At 39.0% G+C, this 21,118-nt stretch overlaps 1 protein-coding gene across 4 annotated transcripts; it reads right to left on the reverse strand.

Moving 5' to 3' along the window:
- Positions 1–7,765: 7,765 nt before the first annotated feature.
- On the reverse strand, positions 7,766–19,521 carry LOC114150102 (drebrin-like protein B). 4 transcript variants are annotated; one of them, XM_028026313.1, is made up of 18 exons: positions 19,256–19,519; positions 19,119–19,174; positions 17,893–18,005; positions 17,077–17,151; positions 16,841–16,981; positions 15,664–15,741; positions 15,432–15,583; positions 15,232–15,286; positions 13,599–13,676; positions 13,367–13,518; positions 13,230–13,284; positions 12,408–12,473; positions 11,231–11,339; positions 10,375–10,572; positions 9,913–9,978; positions 8,841–8,935; positions 8,572–8,641; positions 7,766–8,007 (listed from the first exon to the last, which is right to left on the reverse strand). In XM_028026313.1, exons 1-18 carry the CDS (start codon positions 19,336–19,338, stop codon positions 7,865–7,867), a joined length of 1,785 nt encoding a protein of 594 aa, XP_027882114.1. In that variant the 5' UTR covers positions 19,339–19,519; the 3' UTR covers positions 7,766–7,864. The 4 variants fall into 4 exon arrangements, with proteins under 4 accessions (XP_027882114.1, XP_027882113.1, XP_027882116.1 ...); XM_028026312.1 differs by having other exon boundaries at positions 15,232–15,349; positions 19,256–19,518; XM_028026315.1 differs by lacking the exons at positions 13,367–13,518; positions 13,599–13,676; positions 15,232–15,286 and having other exon boundaries at positions 19,256–19,521.
- Between the last annotated feature and the right edge of the window lie 1,597 nt (positions 19,522–21,118).

Raw genomic sequence — 21,118 nt, forward strand, 5'->3', positions numbered from 1 at the left:
CCTTCAAGCCAGGCTGCAGTCATGTCCTTCATGTGCTAATAGCTTGTATTGATTTCTCTCATGTAAAGGAAAACATCACCATCACTTAAATGTAGAGAGGAAGATTTAAAGACACAACTGAAAAACTAAATTCAAAGCCTACAGTTCATGGAAGTGCTTCAGGTCTCTTGTGTCTCTTGCCTCAATTTGACAAGCATTGAATTTGTTCCTGCTTAATTTGTTTACCAGTTTGAATGAAAGACACGAAAAAGATATGCCATTAGTTTGCCCAATGATTGCAAAATGCAGTCATTATTCTGTCTCAGCAGGAGACAAAAACAAAACGTTCCCAAACAAATAAAAGTAGTGGAAACTGAATCTTGAAGATATTGACAGCTACAGACACAATATCACCAAATGTTCCAGAAGCTTCTTCAAAGAAAAACTAACATTGAGGAGAACTTGTTTAGAGAAAAAATAGATTTAAATTTTTCAGTATGCCTAAAATTTGGTCATTTTCATCAATGAGGTAAAATGGGGTCATTATCTACAAATACACATCCTGGTGGAACTTCTTCCTGTTCCACCAAATACAACACTTGGCCCCTATTAAGTTTCAGGAAGATGTGTAAGGACTCTGCAATGGGCCTCTATGTGAAACATTTACCATGAGGGTGAAGCTTGGCTGCATACCTCAAACCCAAACTGGATTGGTTTGCCCCTAATAAGCTGTTTGCAGACTGATTTGCTGTAATAGGCTATCATGCTTTCATCATCTAAAACCAGTTGTGTGTATGGCAGCATCTTATCAAAGTCATTCAGTGCACTGCTGATGGGCCACACTTTGTAGATAGCGTCCTCTGTCGCCTTTAAGTTATTCACTGGATGAATTGAGGCCATTACCTCCCTAAAGTGGCTTCTTCTCGGCTTCATTATAGACATCACGGTCATAAACCAATACTTGTGTTTCTGTGGCAAAGACCCGGAGCCAGAGGTGAGCAAAATACATCAACATGAACAATTCAACAGGGTCAGGTTTAGCTTCTTTCATCAACCTGCTGCCGTCGGGTCATAGGTCACAAATTCTGATCCACTGGATGTGGCTGCTGGTCGCTGTGGTGTTTTAAGAACCATGTCTCTATTTTGGAGGGGTTTTTTTATTGTATCGGTTTAATTTTCATATGGGCATGTTATTTTACTGCACTGTGGAGTATTGGTATCTCTCATTTTATGTTTTTTTATTTTTTTTTATGACATTTGCACCTTCCTTAGGGCTTTCACTTTTTTGCCAGGTTGCAGTATTAGTATCTGGGCAGTCGCTGTCACCATCACTTTCAGTTGCATCTTTTCAAATGTTGGAATGACTGTGACGTATCACATCATCCTGGGTTCTTTCAGGTTTAAAGATCAAAATCATGCAATAGTTTTAAGCTTTGCGGACAAAAACACAAGATGAAAAGAATAAACAGCCAAACCTTTGATACCTAGCATAGCACTTTGTTACGCTAGCGGCAATACATGTTGCAATACATTTACTTGTATGACAGTCAAAAGATGCATGCAATTATAAAATTCTGATGATTTATCAGAATAAAAAAATAAGACTATAGAAAGAAATGCACATTGAAAAAAGAAAAGGCACTGTGCAGAGAAGATTGAAGAGCCAACGTAGCAGCGAATTCAGTAGGTCATCAGCTTTACGATATTATTGAGCATGTATGTTTTGTTTACTATTTACGCTTGATGTAATATTGGAGTACAGTAAATTCTGTCAAAAGAAAACGTGTCATTGCATCTATTGCATGTGACTTATAGAGTAGTCTCCTTCTCTATAAGCCAGTCAATCAGATCAGTAGCTTTGGAAACGATTGGCATTATGGGTAGTTTTGGCAGTAATACTGCGCCATAGTAGCATGAGAAGAAGAACTTCCAGTTATCAAACTCCTCTCCAAACCAGATCCCAGTTTTTGTCCGTAAGCCAGACTCCTTTACTACTTTTAAGAAACTGTAGCTTTGATTATCTTGAGCTGTCGATGTAGGATTCAACTATTACTTATAATACAGTGTTGATTTTCCATAACAAATATGACCAAAAATAATCTGTGTGCCTGAAAGGAAATGGGGAAGTGGAAATGTGGTGCATGACCTCGAGCATCACTCATTCCTGAAGCTTTTGCAGACTGCTGTGTTATGATCCACAGATGATTGTGTTTTGGTTCTGACTGGTTGGCATTTAGGTCATTTTAGTGTAATTTGTGCTTCCGTTTCTTTCTAATGTGACTGTTATTTGAACTGTACTGTTACTAGTTAATGTGGTTTGCAAATTAAAAACAAAAGGAACATTTATTAAAGTGCTTCGGAGATACCCAAAACCTGTGACACACTGTTATTGTTCAGTGGTTTTAGTCATTAAATTGACTTTTGCTTCCCTAATTTGCACTTAAGGTGATTTTTATTTTCGAGTCTGTCATGCTTTGTTGTTAGAAACACTATTAGGCACAAAATAGCAATTATCTGAAAGGTTTCCAGTTGCTCTAATGCCTTTGTTATTTAGTGTTGGTTTTTAGTGGTTTCACTGCTTAATGCTTCTCTAATGTCTGCTTGGCACAGGTTTTCATTTCAACTTTTGCTGTAGTCAATAAACACATACACTGGTACAAACACAGAGCATGAATATCCCACATTTACACTTTTCAATCTCACAGCATTGACATTGATCTCATGGTACAGTCTGCTGTTTGCCTTGAAACAGTGACTAGCCATACTTTTCAATTAATTTGGGTAATAATTATCTGAACACTTGGGGCAGAGGTGGAAAAGTTACAAAATTCTGTATTCAAGTAAAAGTAAAGTTACTTCGATATAATTTTACTTAAATCTAAGTAAAGTTACAAGTGTAAAATGTTACTCTAAAGAAAAGGTTATCCCTTTAAACTTTTACCTTAAATAAAAGCTACTTTACTTTTTTAAGTAAAGTTCTGCTCACAGATTTCACAAAGAAAATGAGAACATAATTGGTCTCAAACTGTTTTTTTGCTAAAGGAGTCCAAAGCTCCTAAGAATGCTTGTCAACAGAATAATGGAGGAGCCATGTTGCAATTACCTTTTGAAGGCTTCTTAAAGGGACAGAGGCCCAATTTCAAGGTGTCAAATTGGGAAGTAAATTTTTTTTTTAGTTATGTTTATATTTACAGCAGTTTTATAGCACAAGCGAGCAACAGCACTCTGTGTCTGGAAAAAACATAATAAAACCCATTTAAACTGAAAGTTAATAATTGTTAATAACTCTTGTGTTTATTCAGTGTGTGCAAGGACAGCCAGGCCACCATGACACAAAAATTGATTGCTATTTGGCTGTTATATTCTCCCCTGACTTGTTAACGTTGATCAAAATGGTCAAACCAACCTTTTGATGTACAATTTTAAACGTTAAATGTTAATGAACCAGCTTGCAAGTACAAAAGAAATGAAATAAAAAATATGGAACCTGATCAAACGTGCAGAGCTGCATTTCTGCTGAATTTCTTGTAAGATAACACCTGTGCATTTCTCAAGCCAAGACACTCACACATCTGCAAACACACACCCTCCTTCACACACACAGATACTCACACACCACCTCATGAGGTGTCTACCTCATCTCCCTCAGGTAGTTATATCTACTCAATGTGACCATGTAAACACATTTTGGCCCTTGGGAAGACATGTGTAAGAGTAGTACACACACACACATGCACACACACAAAATCCCTGACAAAAGCTTCCTGCTAAATTTATAAACTACACTTTGATACTGATGGTCCTTAACTGGGGCTGGAATGAGCTAAAAGAAGACATGAAGCTGAGTGTGTGTTAGCCTGTAACTTATTCTTCTGTATGAAAGTTAGTTTGTATTTTTAATAACAGCTCAAGAATTAATACCCTTTTTCTGGCAACCTGAGGAGATTTTTATCAACTTGAATGTTGAAAATAACCATCCTATAGGGTCAGATGCTATGAATTTTCTAGTATTGTTAAGGCAGCCTGGATGAATACAGAGACAGAGTTAAACAATATATATTTTACTCCATATTTCTCACTGAAGATGCAGTGGTCAGGTTCTGTTTTTAAGTCAAAGATAAAGGCATTTGCATAACAAGATTCATAATAAATGGACTGAAATTATATAGCGATTTTTTTAGTGATACTGACCTCTCAAAGCAATTTTACTCTAGAGCTGTATTCACCAAGCCGAATTCAAACCGTCACAGTGAAACTGTTTCTGACATGATGTCAGTGTTGATGGTGGACCCAGATGCAGCGACGCAGTGTATAAAAATCAGGGTGATGATGAAGTTTTTTATTAAAAACTTCATCATCACCATTGTTTTAAATTTTTTTTACAAAAAAATTTTTAACCACAAGAACACAGGGACCAAGAGGAGAACAAAACCAGGAATCCAGGGTAAAAGAACAAATCAATGGGAAAGTAACAGGGAGAAAATAGAAGGTGTGAGTGACCGAGAATAAATCATATATATACTGGGGAGGTTGATTACTGAACAGGGAACAGATGGCTGATTAGAAACAGGTTGCAGGTGTGAAGGACGGGAGCAGAAGGCATGCTGAGGAGACAGAAAGAGAGAGAGGGAGATGTTTATGGAAGGAAACCCGAAATTATTTGAGCCAAGTCCTCTAGCTTAAAAAAACAATTCTACCGATTACTAAGGAATTGCAGGGAACTCATCTAAATTTGATGAATGATTTTTATATCTCTAAGAAAATGATCTCAGATTATTAAAGTTGCATACCCTATGCGTTGCATACCCTGCATACCCATTTTTTGCGCCACTGCTTGAGCGCCACATAATTAGAGTCTTCAAGATAACACTTCCGTGTTTAAAAATTTTATCAATATAATAAAAATAGTTTTCTCTGTATAGAGGGATTATTTGTTTGTAAAGACAGCGGATGTGAGCACAACTTTACTACAAAGAGAGTCATTCGGCCTTTAAACAGCCACTGGTTGTCATGGTACCCCCATTTATCTTGCTATTTTAACATTAGTCTGCATGTTGTCAGAACATTACAACTGTTTATCACAGCAGAATAAAACAAGTTATGCTGCCAAATCGGAATTAGTGAATTGGATATGTCTTAATGATCCAAACACGTGAGTGGACAGATGATTAGAAAGAAAGTCCTAAACCTCAGTGGCTGGTGGACGTCACTTACTTGGAATATGAAAACTATTTTGTTCATGGTAAAATCATCAGCTCTCAATGAGACGCATCAAGTTGCTCTAAAGACAAATGTAGCTATGGTGAGCATTGACACTGGAATAGGGCTTTTCTAAAACAATTTTTTTATTTAAAAAAATATAAGTTGATATTTAGCATGCAAAGGACAAATTACATAGCTTTTTTCCCTACTTTGATCTCATTTAGCGGAGAAAAGAACACTTAGCTGCAGCCGTCAAGGTAGGTGATAAGATAAAATGCAGCAGGTTGAATAGAAGGCAATGCACTCTCACAGAGATGCTGTACTAGAAAGGAAACATCTGACATCTGCAGATACCAAAGAGCTGCGCTGGGTGAAGAGAGGTGATCTGCACAATTTTATTAGCCTACCTGTAAATAGTTTAACCAGTTAGAATAATGTATTCTTGCTTGCTTTCTGCAGGTGTAACCTGGTTACACAGGCAACATGCGCAGTGCAGTGCATGCTGGTTATAAAACTAGTTATAACGCAGTGGAATACTAATTCAAACAAATAGGTCTATAGTACATCTCCAGGTTGATGCTATACTATTTGATGCTCATTTCAAACTAAGAAACTACAACAAAATTAGAACACCTTTCAGAAACACAGTCACAGGATTCTGTTAAACATTGTAGGCTACGTGAATGTTCAACTTCAGCAGGAGGCAGCAGCAGTCACCTTTCTGTCAGGCTGCCTCAGGGCAGCTGTGGCTACAAAGCAGTAGCATGTCAATGTGTGCTTGAATGGGAATGACTGATTTCATTGTAAAGCGTATTTGAGGGTCCTGAAAAGTCCTGTACAAGTCTGATTTCATTTCATTTGCACATAAAAATGCAACACAGATTGTTGTTTGGTGATTTCCTATTTCCGGTGGGCATTATGGTACATTTATACCAAAGCTGTTAGGATCCAGGGCTGCTGAGTGTTTTGCACTTTGATTTAGTTTCATCACTACTCTTTGTTGTTCTGTGATAAGAGCAGTCCTGTTTCTTGTTTTTCTTTAGTTTCATCCTTTCTTTGTTACTCTAGTTTAATGTTAGTTTCATGTTCTACGTTCCCTGTTGTGTAAAACTATCATCAACTACTCAACATGTTAGCCTCTCTCCATTTAGGACCAAAACACATAATCATGACAAAACCAATATATTATACTGTATGGAAATGGTCTAGGAAGCAATTGTTTCTGAACTGCTGAGAAGTCAGGCCCTCTGGCGTAGAACAAGGGGCTGGTTTGTACCAGGCTACCTGGATGAAAAGGAAAAAACCTGTTGAAGAACAACTGCAAATATCTGTGAGAAATTCTGAAAAACACGAATGTTGTAAAATCCAAACACAAAATGGCAGTGAGATTACTGCATCTCAAAATGTTGATTTTCATCAAGTAAGGTCAAAAGATTTAGGCGGGACTAGGCATCCGAAACTCCACAAACCCCACTGTTTTAGACGCTATGAATACTGCAAAGGACTTTTATGTTTTTTTTCCTAGTGGCTAGTCATAGAAGAGACGCGTCAGGCAGAGAAATGTGTGCTGCTGGACTTTGGGGGTGATCTCTTATTCAGATTAGAGAACCAAGAACTCTTGAACAGGTAATGTCTGTCTAAAGGAAACATTTAAATTGCATTATTTGTTGGGTATCTTATGCAATATCAACCATAGTAAAAAGTCATAGTCACAGTCATTATGTTTTAGTCATAATTTAGTCGTCAGAGATGTTGTGATGACTTTCTCTTTTTCATATATACATTTTTCCACACATATTTTGATTGGCTCTGCAGTGTGCGGATGCGGTGCAGGTTCAAGGGTCAACAATATGTGCTCTGGTTTACTTCGTTGAACACAAATTTCCATGAGCTTACAACCAGGAATGATGCAGTCAGACCCTTTTTCCATCCATAAGTCAATGCAGACAGAAACTTTCTGGGTAGCAAACAATATTTATGGATTTTTTTGTTTATTTCACTTTCATAATAATTGTCTATTAGAATGCTTGTTTTTGTGTTTTTCTTTTGAACAGTCAACTTTCCATCTATTACTCCCATTATAAAAACAAAGTCCTCATCTTCCATGGTGGTAACTGGTCATCCATTTAGCTTTAGCTCCACTGATTACCAACTTGGGTCACATGAGAACCTGGTAAAACCTTCAGTAACTTAAAGCTTTTTGTTTCCTACATCATTTTTGACTGCACACATCTCGCATTTTTGGTTGCATTTGAGTCAGGCCAAACACAGCTGATTTTAGCCTCTAACAGTTACTTAACAGAAAAGTGGTGGTATATTTCAGCACAGTAAAGAACACAATATTAGCTAATATGTTTGCCCTAAAATTCTTAGTTTTTTATGGGGATCTGGGCGACTTGTCTGCAGATGTCATTTCAGGTTAGTTGTATTTTTACCCAACATACAACTGTTGGGTAAAAACAGTTGTTGGGTAAGAACATTGTTCTTCCGCAACCAGATTCAGAGTGTTGGTCACATTTGATTTGAACAAGAACTTTAACAAGAAATAGACCGTTTCCTTTAAGGGAGCACTGCAGAGTGAGACTGAAGATTGATAACATTTTATTCATTTATTTTCCAAGCGGGTGGTAAACAAAGACAAGAAAAAGTTAATAATCCATTTTCATATCAGGACTGCCACTGTTTAGTCATTGAGGAGCTCCACGTAGTTGGCAGGGAACAGGCCGTAGTTTCCATCAGGTCCATAGCCTCTCCACCAGCCTTCATCCAGCATCTCTATCTCTGTTATGATGTCATCCGGGTCAAAGGTGATCTCAGTATCATCAGCTGTGGACGACAGGCAATCCAGGGAAAAAATGGAAAGCTTAGTAGTCTAGGTGCTGTTATCTTTCTTTTTTTTTTACTTTTTTAACTTGCATGCTTTTGTGACTGATCTGTCAGATAACATTTTTCAATAATCTGGATACACACAGATGAAACCAGGAGTTTACATACACTACTTTAAAAAGACATCTCAGTGTGAGTTCACCTGGTGTCAACAAACCTATTTCTATTTACTAAATGCCAGAATAATGAGAGATTTTTAATTATTTTTTTACATTCTTCAATGCCACATCTACTGAGTATTGCCTTTAAACTGCCAGGTGGGATGAAGGAGTAGAACCAAAGTGCAGACAGCAGAACGGGACGTCATATGAACCACAACTTAATGAATGGAGTCCAAAACATTTACAAAAGCTGGAAACCAGAACATGAGAGGAATAACAGAGCAGGGAGCAAACAGTGAGGGATAGTTTGTACTGTAAACTGTAAAGTGACTCTGCAGCAGCGTCACAACCTTCAGTATCTGTACAGCCCCAACATTAAGACAAGCATGATGTGTTTCCTTACCAGCCTGGTAGTCATACAAAGCCCTGGCTCTGTACTGCTGCTGTTCTCCATCACCTGGATTATTATAGTCCTGAGAATAAAAATCATAAACATCAAAAGTATTTCATTATATTTAAAGGCTCCAAACACAGAGAAATCTGTGCAAATGATATGGAAACCATGACAATAAGCTGAAAGCACATAAACGCCATTACTGTCATCCAGACAGGCCACAAAGACTAGTGGGTGTCCAGGTGTGATCCATCCTTTGATACACAGAGCAGACTCACCTCTGTTGGATCCTGGTAAATATTCTCATACAGATTGTCAGCAGTGCCAACTGGATCTGGACTCTGGTACAGATCCTGCTGAACTGGACTTTCAACTGTGGGAGAATGACAGGAATGAATAAACATGGCAACAGAGTAATTACAGAGAAAACATTTTCCAGATGCAGAGGGGATTTCTCTGGCTGTCTGGTCATATGACCGCCTCAGAAAGGATGTTAAGTCTGGTGTAGGAAGAACCTCGAGAACTAAAATGTCTCTCTTCTCACTGGTTTGGAGTCATGCTTTAAGCTGCCTTGCAAAATAATTTCTATCATTTTTTTAACAACCGCAAATGACACTGTATGTCTTGGGAGAAACTGATGTTTGCTTATGAATGAAATATTTAGTTTGGAACTCTGATAATTATAACTATGTGAATGACATGGTGAGAATACGTCTTTGACAAACTCCCACATTTTTTCTATGTGACAACCTAAATATTGCTGTTTAACTTTTCACGCAGTAAACTCGTGAGTAAGCATCAATTGTCAATAGCAATTTCTTTAACCAGTTGGCTCCTTCAGTGTGGAGATTAAAAATGTTATTTTCTTTTCCATGAGATGCCATAAAAACGTATCGTTTTTCATTCTTCAGCAGACTAACTGGGTTTCCTGGCACTGGGGACTCTACAGTACATTGACTTATAAAATTGGAAGAAAACTGTATCAGAGGTTGGATTTTCTATAAAGAGACCTGAACGGTGAATGGAGTGAACTGATATTGTGGTTTTCCTGTCAAACTCACCAATCACAAATACACAAACATTTAGACACCAATAAGCAGGCAGCTTATTGGTAAGTAAATCCTTATTTTACTGTCATTGTTCAAGAAAGAAAGCACAACGAAGTTTTAATTTTAAACGTGTGACAACAGGAAGCTGGAATCAAACCTAGACCGACTGACCTCCCACTGAGTGTTAGCAGTGTTGAGCTTTATAGCTCATGTTTAACAGAACTTGAAAGGAAAACACAAATGATGCATTTTGGGGTGTAAAAGGTCAACATGATGTTTGGTGATCTTACTGCCGTCATACCTGGAGTCATTTCATCTGCATCATCAAACTCATCTGACCATTCTGCCTCCTCAGTGGAACCCTCCTCTGTATTCAGACAGGAGAAAAATGGAGACATTCAACTCAACACAGTACAGCCTCGGCTCGCTAATGGTGGCGCAGCTACCATAAGTAGCTGGGATGCGTTTAGGAGAAGCCATCTTAAAGGTCTAAAAATACTTGCAAACATAAAACAACCAGATTAACTGTGATAATCAGCAGCGACAGGCAAAAAGACAAATTATCCAAACACAAACTTTTTGAATGTAACTAGTTGCATTCAAAAATAAAAGTTCAGTGCAGAAAACTGCTGCAGTATTTCTAGCAGCCATTTGCTGACATTTGACATGATTTTGATCCAGGCTAATCATGCCTGCATGGAAGTGATCATGATTAAATTACTGACACCTGCATATATGGAGCTCAACAGGAAGTGAGTCTGACCTGCAGGCTGCTCATGTGAAGTCACCGTCTCTTGGAGGGTGGGCGAGAAAGCTGTAGCAGGAAGTGAAGGCAGTACAGGTGTGGCTGAGGAGAAGGGGTTAGTCACTGGGTAGTGGACGTCTGGCGGAGGACTCTGAGGCTTCACCACTTCTTCAGGCTCAAACGATTTCTGAGACAGAAACGTACTTTGGAGCTTCCCTGAGGGTAAAAACAGGAACATCAACCATTCATTCTGCTACAGGTGACTTAGTGTCAGTAGAGGTACTGTAGTCACTAGTTACATTTACTTGAGTAACTTTCTTTGGAAAAAATTTAGTTTTAGGAGTATTTTTACTACGCTGTACTTTCTACTTTTACTTGAGTCATTTTATTATAAAATCGCTCTTAAGGCAGTAAAGATTTTTGGATTCTTTATCCACTGAATGAAGAACAAACATGTTTTAACCAAAAATTCACCAGACACAAACACAGACCTGCAGTTTTTGTTAAAGCTTCATAAGTTTTATATTGAAAGAAATTGATTTTGAAAATTTTTCTTTTGTTTGATTTAGCTTTTTTTTGTTGTATTTTTTTCTATGAATTATTGTCATTTTAGTCCTTAAAACATCAAACTTACTTTATATTTTGGTCCATCTGATTATGTAACTTTTAAATATTAAGTGGTTGATAAATTGATCAGTTACTCTTGAATAGACGTTTTACCAAATACTTTTTTACTCTTCCTTGAGTCATTTCTTGGACGGCCACTTTTTATGGTTACTTAAATAAAAATATGTTGAAGTAGTGCTACTCTTACTTGAATACAATTTGAGAGCTCTCTGCCCCCCTCTGAGTGTCAGCTTGTTGTGTTTCTGACCTGGCCTGGATGTAGCAGGAGATGGTGTGTTGGCCTCAAAGCTCTGCTCCTTCTGCTTGAAGATGTCTCTGGGATTGAAGGCTCTCTGAGAAATCAGTGACTTTGCCTCCTGTGAATGAAGGAAAAGACACATGACCTGTTAGAATCTGAAAATCTAAAGGAGAGTTTATCTGCAATGGTACGTTTAGATTAAAGCCAATCACAAACCTTTAAATGATCTAAGGCCTGCAAAACGGTGCAGGATATTGAAATGATTTCAGAGTTGGAAGCTTAAAACCACAAGTTTTACCTCCAATTTCAGAATGTTCTGAACTTGTCACTGTGGTGTTGTTTTCTAATCCTGCTGGGTAAAGTGGTATTTTGAATTGTTAAAGTTAATGTATTTTTCCTGCACATGTTGCCATTTTATGTAACTATGTTACAATCTGTTTTTATAAAAATTCTGTACATATCAAATATGACATGAAGGAAATTTTGCTTCCTGATTTAATGACTTGAAATTGGGCCTCTGTGTCTTTACAAACTCCTGCTCTTTCTGAAACTCCACCTTCAGGAAGTCATCACAACATGGCTCCTCTATTAAAGATTATATAGTAAGCTCAGCAGCTGCACAGTTTGCTAACTGCTGGTGGCTAGTCTGAAGGAGCTCAGTGAGGGAGGGCTGCTCTGCGAGGCAGAAACTTAGAAACTGAATCTCTGAGAAGGAGCTTCGGCTTGAGGGCGAGGCGAGGTGCACGCAGGAGTTTTGCACAGCTGAATGGTTGCCATGGAGATTAAACATGCACTGAACTATCAAGGTAACACACCAGGTATGTTGTTGATTAGGGAATAACTTTATACTTTATAACATGATGTGGAGGTCAGAAAGTGGCATAATTCATTACTACAGAGTACATGTCTCCACTGCTCAGTGACGCCTCTGAGCCTGATGGAATATTTAGTAGTGAGGAAATTCCAAGACTTTTTCCACAGGTATCATCGTATCATGATTTCAAGCTGGACTTTACTGAACTCTGGAGGGCGACCCATTCTTTCTCAAACGTTTGAGAAGCACGTCTGCATGTCTAGCTGCTGGATTCTGTACGCCTGTGTTCATGCAAAGGATTTGAATATCCAGATTCAGTGGTTAGTGAATACAAGTGTTTTTAATGAGCTACGGATAGTCAGCCATACTCACATTAGCTTTCTGCACAGATGCTGCAGCGTGGATTCCTGTTACCTTCTTCGAATGTTCCTGCTCATTCTACAACAGGGACAAGAAAGTTAAATCCATTATCTGCAGAAGAACATAAGAATTAAAAAAATGTAAATATCATATGTAAAATGTCCTGGAACTCTCACTCTGAACCAAGAACTCTAATAACAGGAAACATCGACTGGGGGAAGACCAATGAGGAAGAGATAATCCACACAGTGGAAGTGTAAGACTGTACTTGTCTTTACTTATTGTACTTGTCTTGTTTACACATCCTCAGTTTTCTCTTTGATACTTTTTGCCTTTCTAAATGTTTATAAATCACTGAACGGTTCTCTATTAAAATACATTAAAGACCAGTTGCTGTTGCTGTAACAACCGTCCAGACCGCTCAGGTCTTCTGGTTCAAGTCTACTTTGCATCCCCAGAGAAATCAAACAGCAGCCACGTGGAGATGTAGACTGTAGATGGGATGTTTTGGTGTCCAGTACATGCCACAGATGTGCTGGATGAGCGGATACCTGAACAGCTGATAAATGGCATTTACCATAGATGCTTTAGATTTACCCAGTCACGCTGCCTGGATCACCTCAACTATCCTGGTTGTTGTTTCTGTTACTTTTCAGTGAATATTTTACACTCAGATGTGTCTCCCATGGCATCCAACACTTCACTTCTTATTTGCTTGATTTCTTTCAGCAGGTGCAGAATTTAGGACAAGGGAGAAGGAAACCCACCAGAGAAAACCAGCCTGGTAAATAGACCTTAAAGACCTTCAGTCACATCCTTAATGTTTTCACTCACCAGTCGCTGTTGCTCCCTTTCTCTTTCCTCTTCATCTCTTTTATTTTGAAGGGTCCTGCCATGTACAAGCATACAAACATCCCCACTGAGCGTCTTTAGCTGCTTGGTTTGCATGTTACTGTGTAGTTCTAACTCACCTCTCTAGTTCAATCTGATGAGCTCTCTCCTTCGTTCTTCTCTCCCTCTCTTTTGCCTGTTTCTCATCCAACTCCTTCCTTTCCTTCTCTGCGTTCTGCCTCTCCTGCTCTGCTCTCTTTCTCTCCTCCTTTCGACGTAACTCCTCATCCCGCTGAGAAAAGACATTTGTCACATTTGCAGATGCAGATGCTTGTGTTTGTAAGACTGCTGGTTGTGTATGAAGGAACAAACCTGAGCCTGGTCCCAGAAGTTATCCTTGTTGGTTTGCTGGATTTCCTCTGCAGCATTGACTTTTCTGTAGACAGAACCCTGGTATACAGGCACATTAGTAACTGGTGAACATGTTGTGACAATTTCTACATTTCCTGGAAAAACGTACTGAGCACAAAGATTAGTACACAAAAACAAATGCAAAAGAAATGTAGGTGTTTTGGTCAGTTTTACACAGCGTCAAACGTTTGGGGAAATAAATACCTGTTTGGTAAATATTGATAAATACTACCATAACAGCAGTTTTATTATTGGGTGTTGCAACAGTGCCTCTACAGGTCTGACTAACAAATCAATCCTCCAGCTGCAGCTGATCCAGAATGCTGCTGCTGGAGTTCTGACTAAAACCAGGAAGATGGAGAACATCACCCAGTTACAGTCCTTTGACTGAGAGAATAGACTTTAAAATACTGTTAGTTTATAAATCACTGAACGGCTTAGCACCACAGTACATTAAAGATCTGATGTTGTCGTATCAACCTTCCAGACCTCTCAGGTCTTCTGGTTCTAGTTCTGCTCAGCATCCAGAACCAGAACCAAACATGGAGAAGCAGCATTCAGCTGCTATGAACCACACATATGGAACAAATTTTCAGAAAACTGCAAGAATGCAGAAACACTGAGCTCCTTTAAGTCCAGACTAAAAACCCACCTGTCCAGAGTTGCTTTATAACCATAATAAATGGGACATTGACCAACATTTTTGTTATATAGTGATGATATTGATGATGGCACAGATCAAAATGTAAAGTTTGTCACCAGTTTCTCAATTAATGACTGTGTGATGTTTTTATGACATTTTAGTTTGTGTTTTTATGATTTGAAGCACTTTGAACTACCTTGTTGCTGAAATGTGCTGTACATGATTGATTGATTGATTGATTGATTGGTCATGTTAGTTGGTCATGTGGAAAATGTACCTGCTACAATACCAGCTGTGATGTCCTGGCGTTCTGTCCAGAGTGAACCAAGCCTCTTGCCCAGTGGCTGCAGACTGGCCCCATTGTGTCCTTCTGGCTGCTTAGTCATTTCCACCAACGCCCCAGTATAAAGGCTCATTGCTACTCAGTGTTCCTCACTAAAACCTCTATATTATATTGATTACTAGTGTCTACATTAATATTAATACCAAGCTGGTATGAGTATTGGATTGATACTAACGCAGTAAGACTGTTGTTTTAGTTTAAGGTTCTGTTTTGAAACTGTTGCTTATTTTTGTATTATAGTTTTTTTTAACGCTGCCTGAAAAAAAGATTTTGTTCTGATTTTCTCTCAAATTATAATTTTTTGCACTTTATCTATGACAAAATACACAAACGCTTGCTTAGTTTTTCATATTAACATGTTATTAAAGTATTTTGTTGACATAGACTTTGTCCAATTTATGTCCCAGGTTTTAATAAAATAATTAAAATGAAAAACCACAACAGAACCTAAGTGTCAGACATTTGATATTATATCAAAATAAAATAACAAAAAGTGTCATTATCAGTATACTGGCATTGTATTTATTTGGTATCAGCTCTTCATCAAAATATGCAGTACTATACCTTTATTACCAACCGTTCACCTTAATAGGAACAGCTTAACTCACCAGTTGTTGTTGCTCCCCATCTCTATTCTCTTCATCTCTTTTATCCTGAAGGGTCCTGCCATCTGCCAGATGCCATGTGCCATCTCTATTCTCTTCATCTCTTTTATTTTGAAGGGTCCTGCCATGTACAAGCATACAAACATCCCCACTGAGCGTCTTTAGCTGCTTGGTTTGCATGTTACTGTGTAGTTCTAACTCACCTCTCTAGTTCAATCTGATGAGCTCTCTCCTTCGTTCTTCTCTCCCTCTCTTTTGCCTGTTTCTCATCCAACTCCTTCCTTTCCTTCTCTGCGTTCTGCCTCTCCTGCTCTGCTCTCTTTCTCTCCTCCTTTCGACGTAACTCCTCATCCCGCTGAGAAAAGACATTTGTCACATTTGCAGATGCAGATGCTTGTGTTTGTAAGACTGCTGGTTGTGTATGAAGGAACAAACCTGAGCCTGGTCCCAGAAGTTATCCTTGTTGGTTTGCTGGATTTCCTCTGCAGCATTGACTTTTCTGTACACAGAACCCTGGTATACAGGCAAAGGAGAAATTGGTTGAACATGTGAAAATTTCTACATTGACTGGCAAAAAGTGCTGAGCACAAAGAGCTCAAAACAAATAGTCAAAACAAAGGGTAGAGGTGGAGTCATCACGAGTGAAGCAACAGTCAGTCTCTCCAGGATGTTGCGATGTTTTTTGTGATTGTTGCAGCCTACAATTACTGATTTTGCTCCACCGTTTTTGTAAAGTTGCAAAGTTGCAAATTGCCAAGAAAAAAAAAAGTTGAAGTTGCGGCACATAACCTTTCTAAAACTGAAAGGTCATGATTTAGTCAGACTGTTTAAAGTGCAAATTATATTTCCAAGTACTATCTTGAAATATCATCCTTAATACAAATCAAATCATGTCCCGAGGAGTTCTCAATTTCACAAGAAGAATTCCACATTGGTCATTCAATTTAACATATATACAGTATCAGCAAATTCTACAGAACACCTCAAAATCTCTTTTTCAGAGAAAAAGATAAACAGGTCATCTGATCTATGGATGAGTACATTTTTTGAGTGATTTTCTTTATTTAGCCATTTATTCTTTCTTTAGAGGGTTATCCTATATTAGCTTGATTTAGTTAGACTGTCTATAGCTGGCTTTATGTTTAGTATTTGGTTGCATCAAATCTAAATGTTTCCACTATGCTTAAGCCTTCCAATAGAACTCATTCTGGAACTCATGGGACGATGGTGGTGACAGTGGTAGGAGCTCATTCTGCAGTTGACAGGTTGCTGGTTCGATTCTGGCTGTTGTGTCTTGTTGTGTCCGCCTGGCCTGCTGGTGTATAGCAGCCAGACTGCCTCAGGACTGCTGTGGCTACGACCACCAGTGTGTGAAAGTGTGCATGAATGACTGAATGTAGCGTGAAGTGCTTTGGAGTTCTCTGGACTTGATAAAGTGTTAATAAGTACAGGCCATTTATCATGTGTTAGGATTTCACGGTGTCTGTGACAAAGTCTGAACAGCAGCGGTGAAATTGCTGACAAAGACGGAACATATGAGGGTCTGAAGACAAAAGAAACTTTAAGACAGTATGGTTTTGTATGTCCTTGGGAGTTTTGTGTCTCCTCTCACCACTGGTCCTCTTGGTGCATCGATGTAATTTTGCTGTTTGTGAAAGTTATAGTTGGCTCCGGAGGCTTTCGCGACTTTAGTCAAGATGGTCTCTGGCTCCACGTCCTCCTCTGTCCGAGCGTTTATGGTAACGTGAGCTCCCTAAGATCAATCACATCAAGATGTTAGAGGGAAGGTGACAGGAAGCATAGCTGCTTTCAAACCATCCAATCACAACATAGCAGAATCACACCTACCTTCAAAAAATTTGCTATGGCGCTGAGATGGTTGGCACACATTCCTTTACAAGAGTCCTTCACCCCTTCACCAGTCTACATATACAGACATTCATAATCTACATGTGCTTTTTCATCAGGTTTTGCATTATTATTGACAGAAAATGAAAACCTATGTCACAATGTTTTTGTGAATTAACTGGAAAGCTAAAACCAGCCTGTCTTGTCGAGGTTAGACTGTGCTGTGAAGTGTTTGCTCTACAAGCTTTTTCAACTTTAGCTTTTTTGCCACTCTTTGATGTCTTGGTACATGAAACAAAGTTTTATCTAAGACAACATAAGATAAGTAACAAATGGAGTTTTCAAATGATGATTTGGTTTAGTATCCAATCCAAACAACCTGACCCAAAGTTAAGAAGCAGATCCCCTGGTTAAAGAAGACGACTTAGTGGTTTCTGTGCAGGAGGAAGCTGAAGATAGAGGTTTATGAAATTACTGGTAGGTTACTGTATTTTATTGAGCAGCCATGTTACAGACGCTGTTCTGAAAAATCATTTGCGGTTCATATTAGTGTATGTTACTGCACAATATTTAAATAAAAGTTAAAAATCTTCCTCTGTAAATTTCTCATGCTTGGACTCCTGGCTGCAGCTCGTGAAAAAGTGCTGTCTATATGTGCAATTATTTTTTTCTTTTTAAGATTAGGTGTGCGCAATAGTAAGGAAATTATGGGATTGCTGATTTTAATAATTTTCTTCTCCTGTTGTATTATGGGAATCTGTGTGTGTGTGGGGGTGTGTGTGTGTGTGGGCGTGTGTCTGCGTGTGTGTGACTCACCCAGTTTATAAGGACATATTTAGGCAGGCCAGAGTTAGGGTCTGGGACTCGACAGAAGGCATACATGACCTTCCCACTGTTCAGCTCTTCCACCAACTCCTCCAAGCCTCCACCTGAACACACACCAGAACAGAAATCTGTTATTTAACACCACCTTATGTTTCTCTAATACGGTGGGTCCCAACACTGGACCAAGCAGGACTACTATCCTGATGGTTTAGATGTTTTCCTGTTCCAGCAGACCAGATATAATGCAAACGACAATTAAACACCTAAGTCTCCGAGCACCAGGGCTGAGAGCCGCCGCTCTAATGCAACATTAGATTTCTGCTGCTTTTATAGAATAAGCTTTTGACGTCATCGTTCACAATTTATCCTTCTGTATGATGATTGGCTCAGTCATAAGTCAACCGGAGACAATCAGAGTAATGGGGAGAAAACCCAGACTGCACTGGAAGTGAGAACCTTTTGAGTGGAATTGTACAGGAAAGCAATAGCCAGGCTCTTTCAAATGTAAGATTAGCCAAAAAAAACTTAAATCAACAAACATCAATAGGTGTAGTTAAAAAAGACTTGGACAAGAATGACTCATTTCAGTCTGAGAACATGGATCCCAACCAGATTAAGAGGAATGCTCCATTCTGTTTACTATAAACCCAACTTGAGTATATTGGTGTTTTGTTTAGGAGTGATGGGAGCCTGCAGGGGACAATGGATAGAGGAACTGGTGTTTTGTCTGCAGCAATATGGGCACTGCTCTGATCTCTTGTTGTAAAGAAAGAGCTCAACCAAACAGTGAAGCTGAAGTGTGCTCAGTGGGATTGTGCTGCCGGGTTCCCTTGTTGGACCGGACACCTCAGCAATCTAAACAGTTAGGTTTATGAGAACTGGCAATGTGCTGAAGACAGAAATTAAAAAATGCTGGTGTGTGTATCTGCCACTCAGCGTTATTTAGATACAGCGGTTGTGAATCTAAAAGGATAGATTCACAACTGCTGAAAAACTCTAAAATTCCAGTTAGAAGAAAAATAAAAACTCATCCAATGTGATGTTTTTTATTACTTCTGGATTCTGTCCCTCACAGTTGAGGTGTAGCAACAATAAAGTTTACAGATCTATCCAGTCTCTGAAAGTGTGGAAACTCAGTGGTGCAGCAGAATCAAATACTTGTTTTTCCTATTGTACATCACAGCGATGTAGATCCATAGATCATCATGAGCTCTCACCTCCTGTCTCTGCCAGTCGAAGGTCGTTACTGTTGCCTTCATAGGTAAACAGAGCCCTAAAAGCACAAAATTAACAGATGAGAACTGAAGAAAACAAGACGGTCTTGTTGCTTTTGCTTTCAACAGAACCAGTTTACCAGTCCGTGTCTGTCTTGGCATCCACCACTTTCTTATAGGCGGCCATCAGAGCCAAACCATTCTTGCTCAGGTTGACTGCCATTGTAGTCCAGGTTCCCAAAGTCCACACAGGTTGCCAGGGAATCTGATGCTGTCAGAAGACAGAGCAAAGCAGAATGAAAACCTCCACACTTTGAGAAAAGAAACTCTGACTTTTGTGATCATTCGGAAAGATTCTGATCTACGGTGAAGTGTCCGACCAGTCAGGTTGGTGGATTTAAACCTGAAGAGTTGCATTCTTTCACAAGTTCCACCCATCTGACTTCCACACCTCCTCTCATTAGAGAAACACAGCTCTTTTACTCTGACCATTAGTACACATTTTACTTACACTGAGTCAGCTTTGGTACACTGCAGATATTATGTATCCTGAAACCAGAGTTGGCCTGGCAGCCTTGGTGGAAATGTCATTGTGTGATCTGAGGGAAAGCAAAAAGGGTGTGACTGGCTGCTATTGTGTCCCATTCTTTGCGTGTACAAGGAACACAAGTCCCCAAAGACAAGTTTGGATAGAGCTGGCATAAGAGTCTGCCACAGCAAGGAGTGAAAATGAATGATACTGTGGATGGATGGCCTCACCTGGTCTGGAAATCAAGTAGATTATAAAAATACAACACCTGACTCATCACTCTGTGTCATGATTTAAGAAAACAACTTTATTAAGTAACATCATTTTATCACAGTCAGTTTGCTGGTCTGCTGACTTTCAAAAGTTCCTACATTTGATATACAAACATCCAGCCTGGATCATGGAGCAATGGGTTAATTATGCAGCTGATCCCACAAAATCAGGAGCTAGTAATTGTTCAAAATGTACTGGGATGCTGAAGCATTCAGAGTTCCTTTGAATGGAAGTAAAGGACCAAACCCAAAAGATGATTCTACGCCACCTCTGCTCCAAACTTTACACTTTGAACAAAACACTCATTCAAATTCTTCTGGGAATTCCCAAATCCAGATTCATCCAGGAGATTCTCGGACAGAGAACCCTGATTTATCACTCCCACTGTTCTCTGAGTCCAGATGTAAGACTTGTTCAGTTGCTAGGATATAGTAATCTGTTCCAAGAAGTTCTCTGTTTGCCGTTCTTTAGCTAATCAGAAGCTGAGTCTCAGCATCCACTGACTCTTACCCACCACTTCATTGGTGAGTTGATGCCATTCCCAATCGCATCCGCTTCATTATGATATTGAACAGTTCAATACGGAATATTTAGTAGTGAAAAAATGACATGACTGGATATATTGCACAGATAGTAACACACTGCAAGGAACAGAGATCCTGAAAGTGACTCATTACATGGAGAGGCAGTCTGATGGAGTTTCCACCTCTGGCCATGGAGGGGAGCAGAACACCTGAATTCAATGAATTAAATGTTTGACAGTTTGTAAAAAATAGTAAAATAAGTACATATGTACAAAATGGGTTGTTCACAAGTACACACTGTAAAGGTTAAGATCAATTAGCAAGGCTGCATACAAGTCTTAAGACGTATGGAGGAGGTTTCCCTATCTGACAGATCGGTACCAGTAACACTGCATTCATTTCACTCGAGTTTTCTTTTCACTTCCTGGTGTGTTTATTTATCAAGACAGTGGAAAAACACAGAAGCTTCCTTTGTCCGCCCAGCAGGGGGAGCTGTAACGCAGATGGAAGCCCAAGCAGCAAATGAAGCGCCTTTCTTTCGTTTCCACATTTCCAATTTCTGAGACATTATTTTCTTCCCACGGCTTGAGACAGTCGGACATTATAGACTAGAAGAAACTATAATATACTTTTTAATTGATTATTTGTTGACAAGTTTCCCCATCCAAATTGTTAAA

The sequence above is a fragment of the Xiphophorus couchianus genome, chromosome 8 (assembly GCF_001444195.1).
Source record: "Xiphophorus couchianus chromosome 8, X_couchianus-1.0, whole genome shotgun sequence".
NCBI lineage: Eukaryota > Metazoa > Chordata > Actinopteri > Cyprinodontiformes > Poeciliidae > Xiphophorus > Xiphophorus couchianus.